Here is a 23,479-nt window from a genome sequence, read left to right as displayed (position 1 = left end):
TGTTGTCAAGCAGCTGGACAACTTATAGATGATGTTTCTATCATGGCCCGGCTTCGTGGCATCATCCAGAAAATCAACTTTGAAGTGAGATGTTAATTGGTTGTATAAAGTCATGGAGGCGGGTAACGCTGTAGTCAAGCTTCCCTGTCTGTGAACACCTACTCCCATGTGCTTGACATCATGCCCTCGATATCAGGAGCCCTCATCAATGATGTCCCTGGGCAAAGGACCTTAATCACATTGAAGAGGTGTTCTAGGGCAGGGAGAGCTTGACTTCAGTGTTAAACTCGCTGCCTCCACTGATTTTTACATCTTACTTCAAAGTAGATTTTTCTGATGAAAAAAACATCATCTAGAAGCTGCTCAGATGCTTAACATACTGGTAGTTGTTTATTAAGCCAATTTCTGATGACGGGTTCCCTTTTAATGTGTACCTGTTAACACGTTTTCACTATGTTTGGTGACCTCATAAAATTGATGGATTGCTTTGCATTAACCGGTACCAGGGCAGGGGACCTCTTGGTTTTTGACATTACCTTTTGAATATCCAATATATCATTTTAAGGATATCCGACTAGTCCAGTTTAAGAACCAGCAAATTTATTCTGTGTTCACATCAGTAGGAGTGAAGGCCCTGCTTACAGTCTTTGTGGATGAGGGGGGACACAAGAGCTTGTATAATGGTCCAGCCATTATTTATAAGGGAACAGAATGAAATAATTTAATAAATAAAAATGCTGCTGCTTGTACCAGACATCAGCCACCATCGTATATACAAAGTCCAAGGTCAATGGGATTGCAAAGAAGCAGAACTACTGCAGGAGTTTAAAGGGAATTTTTCAACATTGTTGACCATACAAATCTGCAGACTATATTAGGTATTTCCCTGGGAAATTTGTGTAACCATACCTTTTAGTCTGTTAGTAGCAGCAGAACTGTAAAAAAAAATGCATTTGTTTCAGGATTGTAGATGGACTTGAAGCAGTCCAGTGCATTAGTGTGTGATCTCTCTTCACTGTACTGCAGCACAGCTCTTCCCCTCTGCTGTAGCAGCTTCTGTTTGAATACAGCAGCAGTTACTCAGAGGAGGGGGCTGTGCTGCAGCACAATGAAGAAATCTCACACATGAGTGCAGCAGAGTGCTCCAAATCCAGCTACAACCGTAGAATAAAAATACATTTTGCACAGCTTTCTGTCACTAACAGCACACACAGGTACGGTTACACGGATCTCCAGGGCCAATAACAAACACTCTGTATGGTGTTGTATGGGTTAAACTGGTGAGGGATTCCCTTTTAAGCAGTTGAATTGAAATGTGACAAAACCTGCAATGAAGCATGTGCTGTTTAATGTGTGCAGGAAGGTTTTATTGGTTAAAGAGCCTGCAGAGATCTAGTCACGTGACCATAATCCTATACAGGAGGAGGCACGTTTGATTGCTAAGGTTTATTTTTGTAGGATCTATAGTGTTTGTCGTTTTCTTGAATTCTGGAAAGGTCGATCAGTCCGAGATGGAGCTTATAGTATGCGGTGACACAGCGCCGGTCCCGTCTTTTTGGTCTGCTTATCTCCAGGAAACGTGTAGTACAGGAAATTATTCAGCTGGTTTTAGACTCTGAATACTGCGCTTAATAAAGCCGCAGCTCCGTCTCTACGCTCGCTCCTCTCTTAGTGGTGAGAAGAAGTCTGACCACTTATGGTAATTCATTTTTGGTAACTGATCTTTTTTTTTATTGTCTTATGGTAGAAAAAAATGGTGAACACAAAGTTGATCTCTTGTCCTAATTGTTGCGGCCTAGTAGAATAATTTTGGATACAATTCTGATTTTGATAAAAGGCTTGAAACTGAATTGATACTAAGTTGCTTTTACTTGATCTTTGTAAGAGGTTGGGGCGGTGAGATTTGTCTTTACTGGTGGAATGTGTTTATTTACCTGACTCTGATTGGTGCAGAGACACACATGACTGCAGCTCCACCAATCAGTGGCAAGTAAACAACAAACACACTACATGCAGTCTGTCTGTAGTCAGCAGCAGAGGAACGTTCCTGGCCAACATCCATCTTTGACTCTTTGATTTTTGTGTCTATTCCAATAAACCTTTAGAAGGATTTTTTTTTGGCAGCATATTGTTTTCACAGTCTAAATTGTAGTATTATGACAATTCAACTGACATCCTCAGGTATATCTGTAAAGTGCTCATGTGTGCGACCTGTAAGAATTGGTCTAACACCAGGACCTTGTGAGGAGTTCATGGGCTGTGAAACAAACCAGCTCTCCCAATATTTACCTCTTATAAAAGGAAATGTTACTTGCTGTGAGGCCATCTCTATCTATTATCAATAGGGATGAAATACTAGCCATGTCTGTGATTGGCCAGGGGGGTCCCCTAAAGCCATGGCTGGTAGCTAGGGATGTTAACATGGCAGTTTGGCAGCCCATGGGCCAATATGTCCGGGTCACGCAGGGCACACACGAACGTGAAGTTCCGGTCCGCTCATCTCTAATGATCAATAGTGATGTTAATCTATAGAAATTGGGATCTCCTATTATAATGCTTTCTGTGATGCAAATGAAGTGACTCCTGTATAGAAACTTTACAGAATTTTTTTGTGCAGATGTACTATTAAGCCTAGTGGCCAGAGTGAACCTTGCAGGTTATAGTACATTGTATTAAAAAAACTTACTATCAAAATCCATCATGCTAAACCAGGGACACCTACTAATAGATCCAGGCACTGTGACTCTGGCAATCTTATATTTGTTATCCACGGCTGCCTTCCTTCTAAAAATCAACTTTTAAAACCATGGTAATGAGCCAGTGGTGCTTTGGGGGGCATAACTAGAGGCCCTTCCGTCCTGCAGCTTCACAGGCGGTTACACTGTTCAGGAGTACACCTCCCCCCAACAGTCCACTGTGTGCTGAAACATTCTCTGCTACACACATATTACTTCAGGCAGTGGGAGGGGGAAGTGCAGAGGGAGCGGTGGGGGCAGGAAGACATTGTAACAGCCTGTGAATCTGCAGCACAGAAAGGCTCTGGTAACACCAGAGCTCATTAGCATAATTCTAAAAGTTGATATTAGAAGGAACAAGGCCATTGATAACAGATATAAGTAGATTACCACACTCACTGTGCCTGGATCTATGAGTAAGTGTCCCTGGTTTATCATGATGGATTTTGATGGTAGATTTATTTTAAATGCTGAAATGGGGAAAATTAAACAAAAAAAAAAAGTCCTATTGTAAAAAAAAAAAAGTCACTATTGTGAATGATGGATCCTGTAATAATAATGAAATGTAACCTGTAAAGTGAGTAGTTTACAGAACACGAAGGGTCTAGGATCCATTTTTAAGAAGTAAAGTTGAGGCGCTTTTACACTTAGTCATTGTGCTTCTCAGCAGACAGACACCACTATAGAGCAGAGGCGAGCGATGCCTGACCACAGCACAGGCCTAGAGGTGTGTGCAGAGTCATTACCAGAAACTGCATCCTAAAGGAAACATAAGTATCTTATAATACACAAAACTCATGTGAGTTCTTCCTAGAGAAGTGAACTGCTTTAAAGGAAATCAAAATCCAGCAGGATAATCCAGGGACACTTGGACTACCTGCACACGAGTGTTGCTTTTCTACGTCCACACTCTATTTGCAGTGTGTAATCCGTATTTTTCCCCTGTCACTGCTGTATGTCCACAAAGTGGATCCATGTGTTATCTGTGTTTTTCAGGGAGCCTGTGAGCTACACCAGTCCATTAGGGTTGTGTGACCAGAAAACCCAGTACAGCCATGTGTAATCCGTTTTTTTTTTTTAACAGCCCCATTGACTTCTATGGGGCTGTCTAAGCCTGAAACATGGATGAGAATAGGACATGCCCTGAGCTTAGTCACTAGGCTGAGTCACGGTGCTGAGGAATCCTCCGCTGTGAGTCTGTAGCAATACATGGAGCTACACACCTGCTAAAGAATGGCCAAACCATTGTGTGCAGAAGGACACCGTGACTATGGAAATATAATATTTGTTATCCGCTATTAAAATTATGTTAATACTCCAGAAGTGCTCTGGGGGCTGTTACCTCTGTGCTTAAAAGGCTGTTAGATTGTGAAAGAGCACTTCCCCCTCCCTCCCAAAGTGTGCTGAAACATTCTCTGCTGCAGTGATATTACATTAGGCCGAGGGACGGGAGGATGGTAAGACAGAGTAACAGCCTGCGAAGCTCTGCTAACTTCTCCACTGGAGCCCTTCAGGGTCATTACTATAATTTGAAAAGTTGATTTACGAGGAAGGAGGCCATGTATAAAAATAATATAAGTTTGTCACAGTGACAGGAACTATAAGTGTCCTTGGGTTTGTGTTTGATTTTGATGGTAGATTTCCTTTATTTTTTTATGCTTTAAAATAACATAAGAAGCTGCATCTGCCTTGTTTTTTTCCTCTGTAATACGCTGATGGACAACCCCTTTCAGTAGAGCTATATCTTACATTTCTGATCTGCATAATTTTAGCATTTACTAAATATTTTCGTTATCTCTGCTTTCTATAAGTGCATGGAAATAAATGAAAGTTGTGAATATTAGGGCACCCTCGCTGTACACACCACTGGTCTCCAACATGTCCGTATCCAGCTGCAGGTTGTCAGGACATGCTGGGAGTTGTAGTTTTGCACCTTTGGCCTGGCTGGGCTTAAAGGAAACCTACCATCCGGAATCTACCTATTAAGATAGATCTGATGGTAGGTTTCTACTAATAGGCTAAACCAGTGATGGCGAACCTTTTGGAGACAGAATGCCCAAGCTACAACCAAAACCCACTTATATGTTGCAAAGTGGCAACATGACGATTTAAGCAGTAATTTATTGATCCCTAGTGTATCACAGGTTTCAATCATATTGGCATCCTGAGTTCACCAACACAATAGAAAGATGATGGAGAAATTTGGATTGTAGCTTCCCTCCAGGGTCCCCTGAAGAGGAAGAATCAGGGGACCCAGAGCAGGAGCTCAAATGACAATCCATCTCTATCCACACCTTCTCGCTCCTCCTGTAGTCCTGGCAGCCAAGGATGTTGCTTTAAAATAGCGCTGAGCATGGCACGTTCTGGGCTGTATTGGATCACAGGAGAAAGCCCTGAGTCCTAGCTGGCAAACTCTGTGTTGGGTTGAAGTCCTGAGTGCCCACAGAAAGGGCTCTGAGTGCCACCTCTGGCACCCGTGCCGTAGCTTCGCCACCACTGGGCTAAACCCTTAAAAATCTTTTGCTAGTTCTCTAATTCCACTTTATATAACTAATAGGTTACTTTATGGCGGAGGCTACTGGGACGAGGAGTAGCCTCTCCAAGAAAAGCTTTCTACACACCTCTGCCATCCCACCTACCTGCACGTCCTTGGTGTTTATCGGCGTGCTCATCCTCACCGCTTTCTTCAGGTTCTGCACATGCGCAGTAACCCCTCCAGTGCCGATATGTGTGTGTGCGCGCTCTGTCGCCGGCACTGAGAAAGGAGGAAGCTTGTGGTCAGTGGGACATGCAGGTAGGTGGGATGGCAGATGGCATGAAGTAGTTGGCATATTAGTTATATGAAGTGTAGTTTAGCTTTTAGCATGTTAGTAGATCAGATCTATCTTAATTGGTAGATTCCTGCTGGTAGGTTTCCTTCAAAGAGGATTTCCAGGATTCCTGGAGTCCAGGTTGACACCCCCCTCCCCCCCCCCAAAAAAAAAAAAATATCTATCAATTTATACTCGCCCAACTTCAGTTCAGAGTGTCATGATGGTCCGTTACCCTTCCACACTGCCTGCAGGGTGAGAAGTGTTGGTGCCCATAATGTCTCCAGGCGTGTGCCCCCACCATCAGGGTGGAAGAACAAGTTACCACCGTGACACTGGACCTTGCTCCTAGGGAATGGTTTCTAGGCTTCATGCCCTGGTGTGCATGTACTGATCTCACAGTCTGGCCTGGATACTATTGTAGCGACCTCACAACTTGTGGTACAAACCTTCCGCTGCTGTAAATATTTATGTTGCCATTTACTGACTTCTAAAGAGGGGAGGAAGTGACACACAGTATTGTAGATCTCTGAAGGGGTTATCCAGGATCTTCATATAATCCTCCAGATTCTGATTCCCCTGTACTAGAGCCTCTTGTTGTAATGTATGATGTGTTTATAGGGATCTGAGTGATAACTATGTCTCTCTTTATAACTGGGTTGTGACATAGAAGAGGATAAACTTTACTGTTCCAGCCCGCGGCATACACTTGTAGTCTAGGTTCACAACTCGTATCTTTTTGTATACGTCGGGAAAACGTGGCATAGTTGTTGCCTCTGTCTGAACAGTTTATGTCGCATTCACTAAAACAGGCAGGATGGAAAGATGTAGTGAGCTCCATTTTTCTGTCCTGCTCAGTGGAGGCAATAAGAAGCCTATTGCATCCTGGAGGCCCACATGCTGAGCGGATATGTCGCTCTGCAGAAGGGGGGACCCTGTGATCTCTCTCTGTCCATATAAGGACAGTGACATCACTGGGGAAACACCCCGTACAAAGGCAATCGCTGGCTGCTGCTGATGTACACTCCTCCCCTCGCATTCAGGGGGAGGAGGGGTCCCTGGTGACGTATCCCACTGTATGAGTATAGAGGGGGATACGTCTGTGCTATACGTTGCTTGGACAACTTGGAATCCCCCTGACGTGTCCTTGCAATGTTTGGCACAAAACATGTGAACCCACAGGGGGTTCAGCAGCTCCTGTCACCTGGTGTCTGATCTGCATCGGCTATGGACTTCTCTGGGTGACCGCTTTACACAGAAGTAAATACATTTGTTTGCTTTGTCGTTCTGTTGTAGCGTTATAAACGTGATAAATCTTTTTCTGGGTTTTACCCTCATTGTGTTTGTTGGATATATATATATATATTATGCTTTGTACGCCAACTTCAATGTCAACTTCTCTATTGGCAGCAGGTGAGACTAGCTAGTATCTTACTATATAATGTGCATGAGCCAAGGTTAAATTATGTAAAATATTTATGTCAGCTAAACAATGAAAAAAACCTCAGAGGTAATCTACCATCAAAAACCATCATGATAAAACAAGGACAGATCTAAAATCAACTTTTACAATTAAGCTAATGAGCAAGAAGGCTATCGGGGGAGGCTTACTGTACTGCAGCTTCACAGACTTAGTCTGCAGTGAGATTTCCAGCAGGGAGAGGGGAAAGTGCTAAAGGGAAGCATGAAGGAGCCCTGAATGCAATAGAAACAACTTTTCATTTCATCTTGGTTAAAAAAGAAAATAAAAAAATTCCCAGTTTACAATAAATCCTCCAGCTCTTATGCAGGAAACATCTCCATTGTAAGTGACGGTAAACTTATGTACGCAATATTATGTACTGCACTCAATATCGCGCTCCTTTCCATTTCTCATAATTTGTGCTAAAATAAATTTGACAGTTTAGCTAAAGGTATAGGAGTGATTGCGGGGGATATGACTGCAGGATCAGACTACGGCCTGTTGTCTGTTACCATGGAGATGTAAACACTTGTTACCACTTTACTTTTTCATTGTAAGAATTAAAAGAATTTGTGAAGGTGGTCATAACCTTTTTTCATATTGGTGGCTAGGTAATTCTGATACAAAAAGCTTCGAGTTGTTCTTTTTTTAAAAGAGGTAGAAAAATATGAATTCCCTTCATTCTTCGTCTATTCATCTGGATTCATCGATAGGGGGAAACCAATGATGGAGATTCAATGGTACCATCCCCTTTCAGGATAGTGGAGGGGATATGTACTTGCATATATGTAAGACTTGATGTACCCCAGTGCTGGGCATATTTCACATGTTATGCAGATTTCTAAGTTTTTTGATTAGTAAATATTTTAGTTTTACACGGAAGTGGGTGTGACTTAAAAGAAATGTACCTATTAAGGTAGATCTGATATTAAGTTTTCATTTGTACCCTAAACTAAGTTTCCCTAACCCTATATCAATTCCAAACCTAATCTATCTATTGGGGAGGTGAGTTGCATCTATGGGGAGCGGGAGCAAATGCTACTCCACGCCCCAGTAACCTCTGCCCTTCTCTTCCCTACCTGCGAGCGGCCAAGTTGAATATGGCGCACTGCTGGAGCTCTACTCATGTGTAGTAGCTGCGATGTGCGTGTCCAGCACTGAAGACTCTGCAGTAATTGATCAGTTATTTCTCTTCCCCCCCCCCCCCCCTTTCCCCCCATTGGTGACTCTCAAAATAGTACAGTGTACTACAAGTTTAAAGGAAACCTACCATGAGGAATCTACCATCAGAAGTAGATGTGAATGGTAGCTTCTTCCAGCTGCAAAATCAAAACAGAAAAAGATTAAATTTTCCTCTCGCCGTCTTCTGTCCATCCACTGTGCTGGCTACTGCTCTGGGACCACGAGATTTAAGTCAGAGAGATGAAGGGAAGAATCGCATGTCGCACCAGGTGTGAATAAAAACATAGCACTTTAAGTCAAAAATTTCTTAAAATCACATAGAGGATATAGATAAACCATAGCGAAGCATCCTGATTGACCTAGAGTGGATATGCTGACAAATGGCCTACAAGTTTCAGGTGTACAAGCCGCCCTTTCTCATGGCATGGTTTATCCATATCCTCTGTGATTTTAAGAAATTTTGGAATTAAAGTGTTATGTTTTTATTCACACCTGGTGCGGCATGCAATTCTTCCTCCTGTTGCCTCTGCCTTTATCTGTAATTAAATAATCTTGGAACCTAAAACCTAACGTGTTAAAAACATTATTTTAGTAATATGTAAATTAACTGCAGAGGCTACTGGGGCGTGTACTAGCCTGGTTGGGCACTGGGAGCGAAGACTACTCCACGCCCCAGTAGCCTCTGCAGTTAATTTGCATATTACTAAAATAAAGTTTTTAACAAGTTATGTTCCAGGATTAGTAAATTACAGATTAAGGCAGAGGCAGCAGGAGGAATCTACCATCACATCTACTTCTGATGGAAGTTTCCTTTAACCTACGTCAAAAGAACGTCTGAAACAAAAGCCTTTGGCTTGAAAAATGGACGTACAGGACATGATGAGACTCAATTCTTAGTGGCAGATATACTAAAGGTGGGAATCGTAGTAAATCCAGTGTGCTGAGCAGCGACAGCCTGGATATTAAGACTGGCGACTGAGACCCCAAACTTTCTAGGAGTAACAGTGGGATGAGACAATGCAGTTTTTCTTATATATATTTTTTTTCTTTAACAATTCACGGGTTTTAGAAGTAATGTACCAGAATTAATAACGTGACCTGTGTGTGTTTCATAAAGTTGGAGCATTACATTATATTAAGGTTAATTGACTCCCATTATCGCCGGTGACTCTGTACCGGTTGTGCGATCTCTCCTGCGCTGTTGCTCTATAAGGTGATAATGGATTGTGAAAGAAAATGAAAAGTAGGTCTGAAGAGCAGGTATTAGCGATGAGCATCTCCTTTTATTACCCAGAATCATATCATACGTATCAGAAGATAATTTTTAAAAAACTGCATTAAATGTAGTTTTAAAAATATTTCATGGGGATAATGGGAGGATGTTGACTTTTAAAGAAAATCTACCATCAAGATCAAGCGTAGATAATCCAGGGACATTTACTCATAGGTCCAGGCACTGTGACTGTGGTATCTTCTTATAGTTGTTATCAATGGCCTCCTTCCTTCTAAAATCAACTTTTCAAAGTATTCTAATGAGCCGTTACCAGAGCCCCTCCCTGCTCTTGCTTTACACGGTCTCCCCTCTGCTCCCTCAGCACTTCCCACCTCCTCATGTAATGTCAGGGTTGCAGAGGAAGTGTCAGTACAAAGTGGGATGGGGGTAGTGCTCCTTTACAGTGTAACAGCCTGTGAAGCTATGGAGGGGGCTCTGATAGTGCCCCATATCACTTCTCATTAGCATAATTAGTTGCTTTTAGAAGGATGGAGGCCATGGATAAAATATATAAGTCACAGTGCCAGGATCGGTAAGTAAGTGTTCATGGTTTATCATGCTTGATCGGTTTTGAGGACTGCAGCTCAGCACATTATTGCAAGTTCAGCCATTTATCTGACTAAGGTTTATTACAATCTTTTTACTGCGGCATTATCCTCCGGCAATGGGGGCGGTGGGATGAGCTCCAGGGGGTGCAGCGTGTTTGGTTCTGTCAGCCTGGAGCTGCTCAGTGTTTCACGGGAGGCGTTTGTGTTACTTATTAATGAAAATATTACCATATATTTAACGGAAATATCGAAACACCTTGCGAGTCATTAATGTAAACTAATAAAAGGTGAGACATCTGTGATGTGTGATTTGCGCTTTTACTTGCTGCCGTGCTCGAATGGGTAGATGAATCTTAAAACGCAGAGATACTAAAAAAATCTGAAATGTTTTCTGTCGTGCAGAATAAATGGGCACCTGTTTTGCTGGATTTAATTTTATTTATTTCTTTGCTCTTAGGCCTCGGAGTAGAGGTAAGACTGCTTTGGAGGATGAAGATAGCATGGATGGACTGGAGGCAGCAGAACCAGAAAACTCTGCAGACACAGGTAAGTCGTCCAATGTTGCATAGATGAGGATGACTGCAGAGCACTTGCTCGTGTCTCTTCTCTTTACTTGATGGAAGGAGTCCTTGATGTCGCTATGATGGGGTCATTATATAGAACATTGTTTGTAAGGAATATTGTACTGCTCATTACCTTCACAACCTGCACTTGCTGCACATCTGTGAAGTATAAAAAGTTTTGCCTAACACTACACAAAGCAAAAATAAGTAATTCTTTAATTTGCTGTATAGTATAACTAGAGATGACAGGAAGCTTGTTGAGAAGGGCTGTAGGACCTTCAGTGATGTCACAAGCATGTGACTCATCACATGCTTCAGGTCGGCAAATTATAAACCTGCTGTCCTGCATCATTTGAAAGTATTTAGTGTGATGTAGAGGACCTTCAATGAGGTCACAAGCATGTGACACATTACATGCTTCAGATCAGCCAATCACAAACGTGCTGTCCTCTTCTGGTTTCAGTGGGGTCAGCTGATGTCACAACCTGGAAGTGCCCACCCACATAAGGAATTGTTCTGAAATCTTGTCATAGCAAAATGTTCAATGGTGGGAAAATGAAAGCAAACAATAGGACGCAGAAGAATTTTCTTCAACTATATTATTAAGTTTACTCTTATAAACTTTTTTTATTTGATATTGAAATAAAATTGCTTCAAAGTTTATACCCGCATTACCTTATCACTGTTCGGGAGCAGCTTCATCAAACCGTGGAGTCATTGATTGAGGCTTCCCTTATTGACTTATTCTCTTAGGTTAGAACATCATGTTTGGAGTGGTGGGGGGCCAAGGCCTATCACCCCCCTCCCCCCAAACAAACATCTTTACAAACGTCAAAACCTGAAGCTTGTCCTTCAGAATAAAGTAACATCTATCCACTGCTGTTATTGGATCGTGTTTAGTTCTTGGGTTTTAATGACCAATGTGGAACTCTGTCCCAAATTACTAAGACATTTTCTTGGATACTCTATTAGGCGATGCAAATTGTAATGACGTTATATACCTAATGGTTACTACTATAAGTCAGTTTTGCGTTTTACATTTATTTTAGTTTTCTCGCTGAGCACATTTCACTTTTACCTTCTGACATTGAATAGAACTTTGTTTTTCAGTTTCCAGCAGAACATAACATTGAACAAAACCAAGGCCGGGCTGCCTCTTTATAATCTGTCTCCATTTTCTCCCACATGCCTAGCTTTATTTATCGGGTTTGTTCTGTATTGTGCATGCTTAGCTCTTAAAGTGAATCTGTCACCAGAAATGTTTAGCTGGTGACAGGTTCCAATAACCTATGTTCATCATCAAAAAGAAGAGAAATTAAGGAGATGGCACTCACCACATATTAAAACATCATCTTCTTTATTTCTTTACATGGTAAAAACAGCATGCGTCACAGCGAGAGGAACATCGTTACACGGGAGCATTTGTAGGGACGAGTCGTTTTGCGCAACTAGCACTTCATCTAATAAAGCGCTAGTTGCGCGAAACAACTCGTCCCTACAAACACTCCTGAATAACCTATGTTCCTTCTGAATACTTCCACTACTTTATAAAACTTTATTTCTCATTTCCTGGCCCCCTACAAGCAGCGTGAAGTGAGTTCCAGGGATGGGCATCTGCACTAGCCTGTGTCTCAGTCTCCTCATGTATTCTTCCTCTACTCCACATTCATCCAGCTCCTCCTCTTTCCTGTCATGTGCACAGAGCAGGCAGGGGAGGGAGGGGGATGACTGAGAAACCGACACACAGGCTGTAGCTGTCCCCTGGCGCTCGCGCTCCTGCCCAAGGAGCTAGGTAATGTAAAATAAAGTTATATAAAGTAGTGACAGTATTCAGAATACTGACAAAGGCTTTTTAAAAATCAGTCTAGCATAGGCTATTTGGAACCTGACACAGTCATAACTTCCTAATCTGCGAGAGTCTGGAAGCTGGGTACCCCAACAATACTGAGAATGGGGATCCCCTTTCACTAATGGATAGACTGGCAGGCAGAACATGTGGATGGTCGCTCCATTCGATTGTATGACAGTGGCTGAAGATCGCTGAGCACAGCGCTGGGTATCTCTGGATAATCCCATAGAGCTGGATGGAGCTGCAGAGCGTACAGGGAGATCCCCATTCCCCTAATTGCTGGTGTTCCTGTTCTCATGATCGGTGGAAGGCACTTGTGTGACATCACATGACTAGGGACAAGTTTTGTTTTTTTTTAATCCACAGGACAGGACAAGTAATAGAAGCTTCCTATAGAAGGACAGCAAGCAGAGATCTAGTAAGCCGTGAGGAATTAATACAGAAAGTAAATAGGAAAATGGTATAACTTTTCATTACACAAACAATATTAATTATTCATTGGACGTGCACAACCCCTTTAACGCGATTATTTGTTAGTCACCCAGCACCCATATTGTTAGCTGTACATTCCCTTTGTGGAGAGATGAGCCGCTGTAAAGCTGGTTGTTCAGCCCAGATACAAGATGTGATCTGCTGCAGATGATTTGCTGGTTTGTCCAGTGATCACAAGATATTGGCCCATGTGAAGGACCCTTTAAGCTGATGTCTTTTGTAGTGTTGGTTACTAGTTTATTTAGTATCAAAATAAGCTTTTCCAAAAAAGTAAAGAGAAATAAAGTAAAAAAAAAACCGGTTCAAGGGACTGGCCAGTAATTCTGATATATATATCTCATGACTCGTACATTTAGTGTTGCCTGAATCTTTTAGTCTCGCTCTGTTCTCGTAGTGAGCATTACACAGCAAGATCGGGCACAATGTCTGGCCCTCCCCATTATAGGGACTCTGTAAGCAGATTATACCCTTGGAACAGGTGCAACTTCACATAAAAGAATTCTAGAAAGCACATATCTGAGGGGCTGGTAGTGTAATAGGGTTAAATTTGCTGACTGAATCTTTTTAACCCTATCTTGACTGATGGCTATTGATGCCTGAATGTCCAGGTCAAATTTTGCAGTTCAGTTATGCGCTTCTTTAAATGACGATATCTTTGGAAACACTTTACATATCAAAACTATTATTTACTTGGATTTTTTCATGACATGTGAGTGACTTAACTTGAAAGAATAGTTTTTTTTTTTTTAAATTACATATTTTTTTTATTTTATAAAATGATCCACAAATATGCTTTTTTTTCTAATTTTTCCAATTAAGTATTAAAACTGAATAAACTTTTACCAAAATTTGTTATAAATATGTACAGCATAATTTCATCACCTTTTCCCAGGTTCAGCTACAGATACAGAGGGTGCACGTACTCCTGTAATTCTGCAAACTGTAAGCTAAGTTTTTCCGGCAGATTCTTTTACATTCTGCCTTCAAAAGCCAATATCTCCTGAACCCTGGTATGCTGTTGATACACTGATGCAGAAACATATCTTGTTTAATCCCTGATCCGAGTGTTTTTTTTTTTTTTTTAACAAAACTAATGATAAAATTCAGGTCCTTGGGAAAGCTGGGTGCATCATACTACCTGCTATACATAAACACATTACACAGAGCTTCCTGTACTGTCCACACAGGACTAATCAACCTGAGCTGGATGACTCTTACACAACAGCTGGGGGATGGTACATCAATTGATTACTTCTGCCTTTCATGGACAACACAGTGATGACATATTCTCGGCTTATTCTGGGCAGGACAAGGCTGGATCAGTGCATAATTAGGGTGAGGAGAGCACTGGGGCAGCCGCAGGAGTGACAGAGCCTCATTATCGTAATTTTATTAGATATGCATGTACCGGTGTAGCTACAGCATTCTCAAGGCATATTTGCTTCATAATTCATAAAAGCAAATGGTAGATTTCTTTTAAGAATAGATATCTCTGCTATTGAAGAATCCATAAATAATGCAGATATCATATTAATCCATTAAAGAGAACCTGTCAGGCAAATTGACCCAACAAAAACAAATGCTATTTTTATAAACTGCCAATAGAAAGCATTGCCTCTATCCCTTCATTGTCCCTCTACATGCCTGCAAACTTAAGGAATCGGGTACTAAAGCTGTATGCAAATGAGCTGACAGGTCTAATGAGTCATTATCATATTGAGCTGAGTGGGAGGCATAGCCAGACCCTCAGTGCTTGACTGACAGCCTGTATAATGATGTGACACTCCTGGTGCTGGCGCCCCCTGCAGCCTGTGTCTGTATGAGAGATATAACTGCTCCAGGTTGCAGCCATGTTATAGCAGAACATGTCAGGTACATGTGTAGCTGATGTCTGTCTCTCACACGTGTATTAGGAGGGAGAGCATGTCAGCAGATAAAGCACAGACACTAGCAATGCTTTACTATACATTACACACAGACCTGAGGGGGGGTGGAGTAACAGGGGTGACATCACTGCCTCTGACCATGTGACCAGCCTCATTTACATAATTAGTCTAACCGCCCAAATTGGTTGGTTACTAACATTAGCCATATGTCTGCTTTATACATTTTTTATATGTTAATTTATTAGGACATTAAGAGGCTTACAGTTCAAACTGATTTTACAAATTTTGAAGTAAATTTCAGATTCAATATTTTTTGAGGACAATCTATCTTCGTAAGGGTTTTTTAAAGTTCTATTTATTAGGAACTCACTACAAATCGCCCCATTTTTAAAATTGCACCCCTCAAACTATTCAGAACAGCCTTTGTTATCTTATCAAGGTTTATATTGAGCTTTTTACCACCGCAGATGTTTTATAGTATTTACATTGGCTTGTGTAAGTGACAATCTTTTTCCAAAAGACCTTGCTTTGGCCTGTAAATTTTTATTTTTAGAAGGGGTTAGAGAAGTAAATGCATCCCAAATTTTTACCCAGTTTCTCCTGAATGCAGTAATATCCCACACGTGGTCACAAACTGCTGTAGGGGCGCACAATGCGGATCATAAGGGAAGCAGCGTCTATTGGCGGATGTTGTTGGAACAGATTTTTGGTGCTCTGTCGCATTGGCTGAGCCCCTAATAGAGTAGGGCACTAAAAACTAGACCCCTCGAGGATTGGGATGGGAACGCAAAAAAGAAATCTATTCAGTAATTGATTTTTAGGGTTTTTTTTGTGTTTTATATACCAGTTAGCATAGATAACATGTTACTTATGTTCTATGGGTCAGTACGGTAACAGTGATATCCCATTTATGTAGCTTTTTATGTTTGACTTATTTTGAGAGAAGAATCCCTTGATTTTGCATTGCTGTCTACGAAGTGGCGTAATATTTTTATTATTTTGTTGATTGAGCTATTTTAGGGCTTATGTTTTTTGCGGGAAGAGTTGTACTTTTTATTGGTATCAGGGGTAAATGTGACTTCTTGATGACTTTTTATGGTGTGTTTCCGCATGGTTGGATGTGCAAAAATCATAATTTTTGCTTTGTTCTCTATTTATTTTTTATGGCGTTCACCATATGGATTTTTTAAATGATTTTATTTTATTGTGTACGTTTTGCTACAGACATGGCAATACCCTATATGTACTGTTTGTTTTTGATTTTCATGGTTTATTGTATACGGAAGTTTTATACTATGTGGGCATTTTATTTTGTATCACTAACACTTTTTTTTTCTTGTACTGAAGTATGGCAGTGTATTAGAACAGTCATATGCAAATGCATAGACTGACATCTGCACTGCTGGGTCAGAGACCATCAGCGCGGGGTAGCCAATCACCCGGTAGAGAGGTGGGTTACCCCTTTAGGTGCTGCGGTCAGTTTAACAGTGGCGCCTAAAGGGTTAAACAACCCCGGCTGGTCGTTCGGAGGCTCGGCCCTCACATATAGCCAGCCTCCTGCACGGATCGCACAGGCTTCTGAGCCTGTGCTATCCACATGACGTTGGGGAACATCGTAGTCGCCCAACCAGAAGCTCATCATGATGTTCCCCCACGTTATGGTGGCCTATGGAGTTAAAGAAGAGATTCCAGGTGCCAGGGCTCAGGAGATATAGCTCTTTGAAAGTGGCCACTGTCATGAGGCCATCCTTTCTGTGCGGGGCGTGTGCACATAGGACTTATACAGCCGTGTTGCAGTCGTGAAGGGGTTAAGTTAAAAATTCTAAAATGTTTTAAGTTTGCTATCCTACATAAGACACAGACCTTATGAGAGTTCCCTGGCTGCTTTTCTTCTGCAATTCATTAATCTTTGTTTTTTTTGCAGATATTAAAGAACAATCTGTGGAGATTTGCGCCCAGACTGAGGTGACGGATACAACGCAACCAGCACCAGTTCCCCAGTGTTCTCCATCCAAACAGTCAGAGCGCTCCACTGTCTCCGTGGGAGTAGAAGCCAAAAGCAGGTGCGTGTGTGCAGGCCATGTGTGCATGTGGATAGAGCGGCTGCGGGGAGTGCTGGACGGCTTAATTAGCACAAGATGGGGATGGAGGCTGCCGCCCACGCGCTCCTCTGTGCCGCACATTTGTAGAGATATCTGGAGACTGAACGCTGGGAAACTTCTTTTGTACTCGCTCCAAACATGTTTCCTTCAGATGCTGAGAGGCTTTGTGTCTTTACTATTGTGCTCTGTAGCTGTCACGGGAGTTTTGTTCTTTGGGTTGAAAGGTCAAGCAGATAACCTTATGAACCCGCTTTGGAAATGTGTGTCTTTTGGTTTTGTTTGTTTTTTGTTTTCCAATTTGTTACTTTTTTTATCAGTTGCTCGTCTGGGACAATACATGGAGCGCGGGCGCTTGTTTTCGCGTTCATGAACTTTTAATTTTGGAGGGAAAAACCCAAATAAAAATCTAAATTACTTTAGTCTGAAGTTTTAAATGGTATGAAAGTGAACTTTTTGTATTGATTTGGTGTCACCCTGCACATGGTCTGCTGGGGCCTCCTGCCAAATATTTGTGTTTAGCAGTCCTTTTTTTTTTTTTTTTGGACACATCTACACAACACAGGTAGGATGTTATTCCATATTTATAAGTCGATGATCCATAGCTTTGTTATTCCCTATCTACAGAATAGGGGATAACTATTTGATTACTGGGGTCCGACTGCTGGGACCTCCACTGATCATGAGAGTGTGGGCCCCTTTTTCACTGATTGAATGATACAACAAGTCTATCATGTGTCCTCGCTACATAAATTACTATGGGGGTGTCAAAAATGGCTGAGGACAGCGCTCGGATATCTCCAACACTCTAATAGACAGTGAAAGTGAAGATACCTGCTGTGCTCAGCCATTTCCTACAATTATTGAATGAGCTTGTGTCCTGCCGCTCCACCCATTAGTGAGGACAGGACTCCTATTCTCCTGAAATATAGGATTGTTATCCTCTGTCCACAGGACAAACACAATTGATCCATCCCCCTGAACTCCTTATTGTCAGGGCACAATAGGCTTTAATGACCAGGGCATTTTCATAGTTATTGGTCTAAGGGCCATAACTTCCAACCGTAAACATTTTTCGTGACACATAGGGATAGTTAAAAGTAATTTTAAAAAAATGCATTTTTTTCCAGCTATGTGGTCTCCAGTACTATTATCTTCTCTGGGGTCTGCACTGTTATTCTCTGCTCTCAATGCAGTATTTGGTTTCTGAGGTGATATTCATTATTCTAACATGGGATTTATAATGGGCATTTAGTGCTGTACTGTGGTTGTCAGTGCATCTACAGGGCTGGTTACTACAGCCTAAGATCAGGAGAACCAAAATTGTAGCTCCACAGCTACACCATTACCCGGGATGTCTTGGGTACATCATGGCAATGCCTACCTTTTGAATGGAACCAACTTGAATAACAACTGGAATATCACTTTGAAGGGTCAGCACTTATGGACTTAGAAGCGGTGACCTCTGGCAGTGGCGTTACACTGCTGTACCTCTGCACATGGACTGTATCAGCCTGTGACTTGTACAGACGGCTCCAGGCAGACAGTAATCACATGTGTATTTCTGCCTGCACTAAGGCAGCGGCACACAGCCACACACATTGTGCTTGTCCCAATGATACACGGAGGTGTTTGGGTGAGAAGTTTGTGTGTGTTTGTGGGTTATCAAGCTTTAAAGGACATCTACCACCAGGATGAAGGACTGTGTGTAAGTGAGCATGAGGGGCTCCAGGCTCCATACATGTTAAAGGAGCCTGAAGCCCCTCGGGCTCATTTGCATGCAGTCTTTTATCCTAGTGGTAGATGCCCTTTAACTTCTTTCTGTATTTCTTTCTTTCATTTCACAATGAGAGATTAGACCGGTAGTAGGTATCGAAAATGGGTACTTTAATCAAAATAAGCTATGACTGTTTTTCGTGTGAACTAAAGTGAAAGTTAGTGACTCTATTTTAATATGTGATCTCCGGGATCAGGCTTCATTAGTAATGGTCACCAACCTCTCCAGTCTATAGGCTTCTATAATGCGGGACCCTCGCTCACTCTCTCACTCTGTAGATTTTCTCTCCTTTGGGATAATAATAATCTTTATATAGCAAAACCAAATTCTGCAGCCCTTTACAGATAACAGGGAACATATAAAAATAAAACAAGACATTACAGAGGACTGTTATCGTTGTACGGTTTCATTGTTCTATGAAACAATGGGGATGAGGATTATAAATCGCAGCGTTGCCCTTACCCTACATCTCCATAAAACAAGGCTCCCACTTTATAGAAGCTGGGGAGCTGTTAACAGCCATCTACCACCAGGATGAAGGATTGTAAACCAAGCACACTGAGATACTGGTGTGTCCCCTTTGGCGGGATTTGCTCTTATTTTAACTGCTTTTGGCCTTATTAAATATTATGCAAATGGGCCTGATGGGCTCAGGGCTCCATAGCTGTTAATGGAGCCCCTAAAGCTCATTTGCATAGTTTTAAAGTTTTTTTTTTCCCTTTAAAAAAAGGGCATAAGAAACTAAAAGAAGAGCGGATCCTCCCAGAGGGGGCACATACCAGTATGTCCGTGTGCTTCCTTTTAGCCTTATCCCAATCCATTTGCTTTGGAAGTGGGGGACCCGTTTTAGTTGAATTTCTCCTAAGCAGATCCTGTATAGCTGGTAACATGGCTCTTTTCCTCTCCAGATGTTGTTTTGCTCAAACGTCCAACTTTTATCTCGTGCAGTCGAGGAAATAAAAATCAATAGTAATTAGTGTATCAGCGGGGTGCAGCTAATATGATGGGTTGTAAAGTGCGTACGGCACGAAAGCGGTCACCGAGCCAGCGTCCGGCGCTAGACGCCTTCTCCAGACTCCATTAATAATAATTGTTTTCTGCTGTTATGGAAGATTATAACTATAAACCTATTTTATCTTCATAGGCTTTATCTGGCACTATAAAAAAAAATCACTAAGCTACATGAGGCTCGTTATTTTTTTATTTTATTTTTTTTAAATAACCGAGAAACTGACTCATTTATCTCAATGGGCCCATTCACATGAAGGTGTTTTCACAGGTGGTAGTAAACTTGGACAACCCTAACGCTTTATGAAGTTGGGACAAGCTAGTGACCTCCTTCGCCTCCAGGGGTTTCTTTTTCTATCTTTTTTTTTTTTTTGGCAAATCCACAAAAATGGGTAACATACAAATTACACATGGACAGCCATACGGCTCAGAAATGCATAGACCGCAAACACTTCACTTGTCCCCATTCTTGTAGACTTTGACATCACATTATATAGACTGACCCTCAGTCTTCATTGTGTACACATATTCCTACATCTGCATGAATGGGGCATAAACCCTGCACAATGAGCACCACAGTGGATGTATACAGCTCTGCCGAGCCGTGTGAGCCCTGATGGGTTAAAGTCCATGAAACGGCTACTTAGGGATGTCCACAATCCGGTCCATCCTTCTGATTAGAGATGAGCGGCTTGAACTTTAGCTTCAGTGTCCTCCACTCGGTAGCTCCGCCTAACCCAGATGTGTTGCTTGAGTGACTGCAGATAAGGCGGCTTTACATGCCCCTAGCAAATAGGCATGGCTGTCTGATTGGCTGCCCCTCAAGCAACAAGTCCGGTTTAGGCAGAGCTGCAGAAGGGGGGACTCTAAACCTAAAGTTTGGGTCCACTCATCTTTACTTCTGATAGATGATCAATAGTCTACAATCTCTTACCCTAAGCAACGTCTTCAACTTCTCTGCTCGGAATGGGGATCAATTCAACATCCACTGCAAATATCAAGATTTTTGCAGTGGATGTTGCACATGACCCATTTTCTAGTGGATTCAACATTGGGTTACGTGGCATCACAGTCCAACAAAAAAAGCTTGTAAAAAAAAAACAAAAAACCTTTACTAAATCTCTTATGCAGGGAGTCCCTGGACACCTCTTGCACCCCACATACCTTTCCCCCTTCTGTAGCGTTCAGGGCCTGGCACAGTTTCTAGCCAGAGAGTGACATTTTTTATGCTTGAGTTCACTCTTTGCTTTATTAAAACAATATAGAATTGATGGACTGGATTTTGAGTGGGAGCTGCAGCCCAGAGGATACAATGGTAGCTGCACTGAGCCCCTCCTCATGTGTAATGGCCTCTGGAAAAGCTGGATGATGAGCAGAAACTCACTGTGAGCTTTCCCATATTCCTGAATGGCAGCTTTCCATATTATCTGATGCCGGCTGATGGGGGGCAGCTCTTGTCATGGCGCACAGACATAGATGACTTGTAGAAACTAAACCTAAACCTTATCTGTTTTTCTCTGTTTTTTAGTGAACAACTCTGCGCTTTCTGTTATTGTGGGGAACGGAGTTTCTTGGGTCAAGGCGAATTAAAACAGTTCAGTCCAACTCCTGACTTTATCCTTCCATGGAAAACACAGACCGAGAACAAAGAACCCGATGGCAGCACTGGCACTTGTAAATCCACCGGAAAGTCGTCAAAACGAGGGCATCAGAAGTGAGTATTCAGTCTATTTACGGGTTTTCTCAATGATTTCTGTCTTCCGCATAAAGGGTTTTCTCACTTTGAGCAATAATTGATATGGTTTCTGTATCCATTTTGTCAGTTTTCTAGATCTCTGCTTGCTGACATTCTACAGGAAGCTTCATTATTCACTACCTGTAGATGAGTGCACATATTCCCTGGTCATGTGATGCCACACAGATACGTGGCTTCCTATATCCCAGATCATGTGATGTCACACTAGTGCATGACCTGCCATATCCCTGGTCATGTGATGTCACACTAGTGCATGGCTTCCTATATCCCAGATCATGTGATGTCACACTAGTGCATGACCTGCCATATCCCTGGTCATGTGATGTCACACTAGTGCATGGCTTCCTATATCCCAGATCATGTGCTGTCACACTAGTGCATGGCTCGCTATATCCCTGATCACGTGGTGTCACACTAGTGCATGACCTGCTATATCCCTGGTCATGTGATGTCACACTAGTGCATGGCTCGCTATATCCCTTATCACGTGGTGTCACACTAGTGCATGACCTGCTATATCCCTGGTCATGTGATGTCACACTAGTGCATGGCTCGCTATATCCCTTATCACGTGGAGTCACACAGTTGCACGGCTCTTTATATCTCTGTCATGAGAATGCCATACGTGTATGTTATATCACAGAGTAATCAGAGCCGTGTAATATAACGAGCCGTGCACTTGTGTGACATCACGTGACATCCAGGGACCAGATCTTCTCTACTGGAAGCTTCCTATAGAATGACAGCAAGCAGAGGAATTGACGAAGAAAGTAAATTGGACAATTGTATAACTTTTTATTACACAAATAATATATATGTATGTATGTATATATATTTTTTTTTTTTTTTTTTTACTGTAGGTTAATAAGCCCTTTAAGACCCAGGCCACACTTGCACCTTTTCTTTATGCCCTCTGTTTTAAGAGAGTGTAAAGTAAAAGGGGAAGGTGCTGGTCTTTTCAACTAGCAGATCACTATCCTCCCACCAGACTTTAGTTATCACAGTGTACAGTAGTTATTTTGATGGAAAATGAAGCCCCCATAGATCATCTATTGCGATGCTAATTGAAAAACGGGAAGGGTCCGATTTATTGGAGTTTTTCATCACCACCGACCCAGGAATTGTTAGTTTTGCCAATCTGTGAAATAAATGACTATCGGTATAACATCTAGGCTGGTGATTTATAGTGGTCGTCCGCTGGTTATCGCTCAGGAGCGCGGCCCATTTGCTTGTGTTATTTTCTTGCGTATACCAGCGATATTAATTACTTACCAGGGAATGGGGAGCTGGATCCAGCACAGTAATAGGCTTGGAGAGAAGATTTGGCTGCATCAGGGCCTACTAATGGATTTCTGACAGCACGGAGAGTAAAAATATCACTTGTTTTTTATGTTGTTGGTAGATGTGGCTGTTGCCTTTTATTGCTTTTATGTTTGTTCTGTTGTATTTCTTAACGCTATAATGGTTAAAGTGACAAAATGATGAAAAGTGGGTAAATCAGAGAGGCAACCAGATATATAGGCGGCCCATCTCATTATATTGAACGGAAATTCCACTAATTTCTTTTTTTTACATTATTATTTTACCCCATTACCTCCCTAGCCCCTTCTGGTAGGCTAAGAAATGTCCTTTCTAAAAATTCTTTCTTTCATATATAAAATCTCACACTTTAACCTATAAATCAAATCTCCTCCCAACTCCTTTGAAAATAAGCAAAGATGAGCCAAGATTAGAGGCTGCAGGGTGAGGGTCATTTCAGCTCCCTCTATTTTCAATTCTCTAGCACCTAGAAATGTGCAATTGGTGTCCATTTAAAGATAAGAATCTCATTTTTCAGATCAAAGCATTGTGTGAAATAAATAGTTGGAAATGCAAGATCAAGTTTCAATTCCAGCCCCTTTTTAAAAAAAAAAACAAACTGTCCATATTTTTGGTTTTGTAGAGAGTGCGGCACAGAATTTGAAAGAAGAGATTCTTATATTTAATATGACGCCATATTTCCCTGCACTATAGAACTGAAGACAGGAGTGTCTGGAGTA

The 23,479-nt window shown here is 41.8% G+C and overlaps 1 protein-coding gene across 9 annotated transcripts in view; it reads left to right on the top strand.

The window, feature by feature from the left end:
* The window catches only part of KMT2C (lysine methyltransferase 2C), a 124,632-nt gene that overhangs the window by 18,288 nt on the left and 82,865 nt on the right, over window positions 1–23,479 (top strand). For all 9 annotated transcript variants that reach the window (XM_072153918.1, XM_072153916.1, XM_072153914.1 and 6 more), the window contains exons 2-4: window positions 10,468–10,556; window positions 16,725–16,863; window positions 21,213–21,398. In XM_072153918.1, coding sequence (XP_072010019.1) covers window positions 10,468–10,556; window positions 16,725–16,863; window positions 21,213–21,398 — 414 coding nt within the window. The remainder of the gene's footprint in view (window positions 1–10,467; window positions 10,557–16,724; window positions 16,864–21,212; window positions 21,399–23,479) is intronic.

This window comes from Engystomops pustulosus, chromosome 5 (genome assembly GCF_040894005.1).
Source record: "Engystomops pustulosus chromosome 5, aEngPut4.maternal, whole genome shotgun sequence".
Lineage (NCBI taxonomy): Eukaryota > Metazoa > Chordata > Amphibia > Anura > Leptodactylidae > Engystomops > Engystomops pustulosus.
This window is presented reverse-complemented; position numbering and strand designations above follow the sequence as displayed.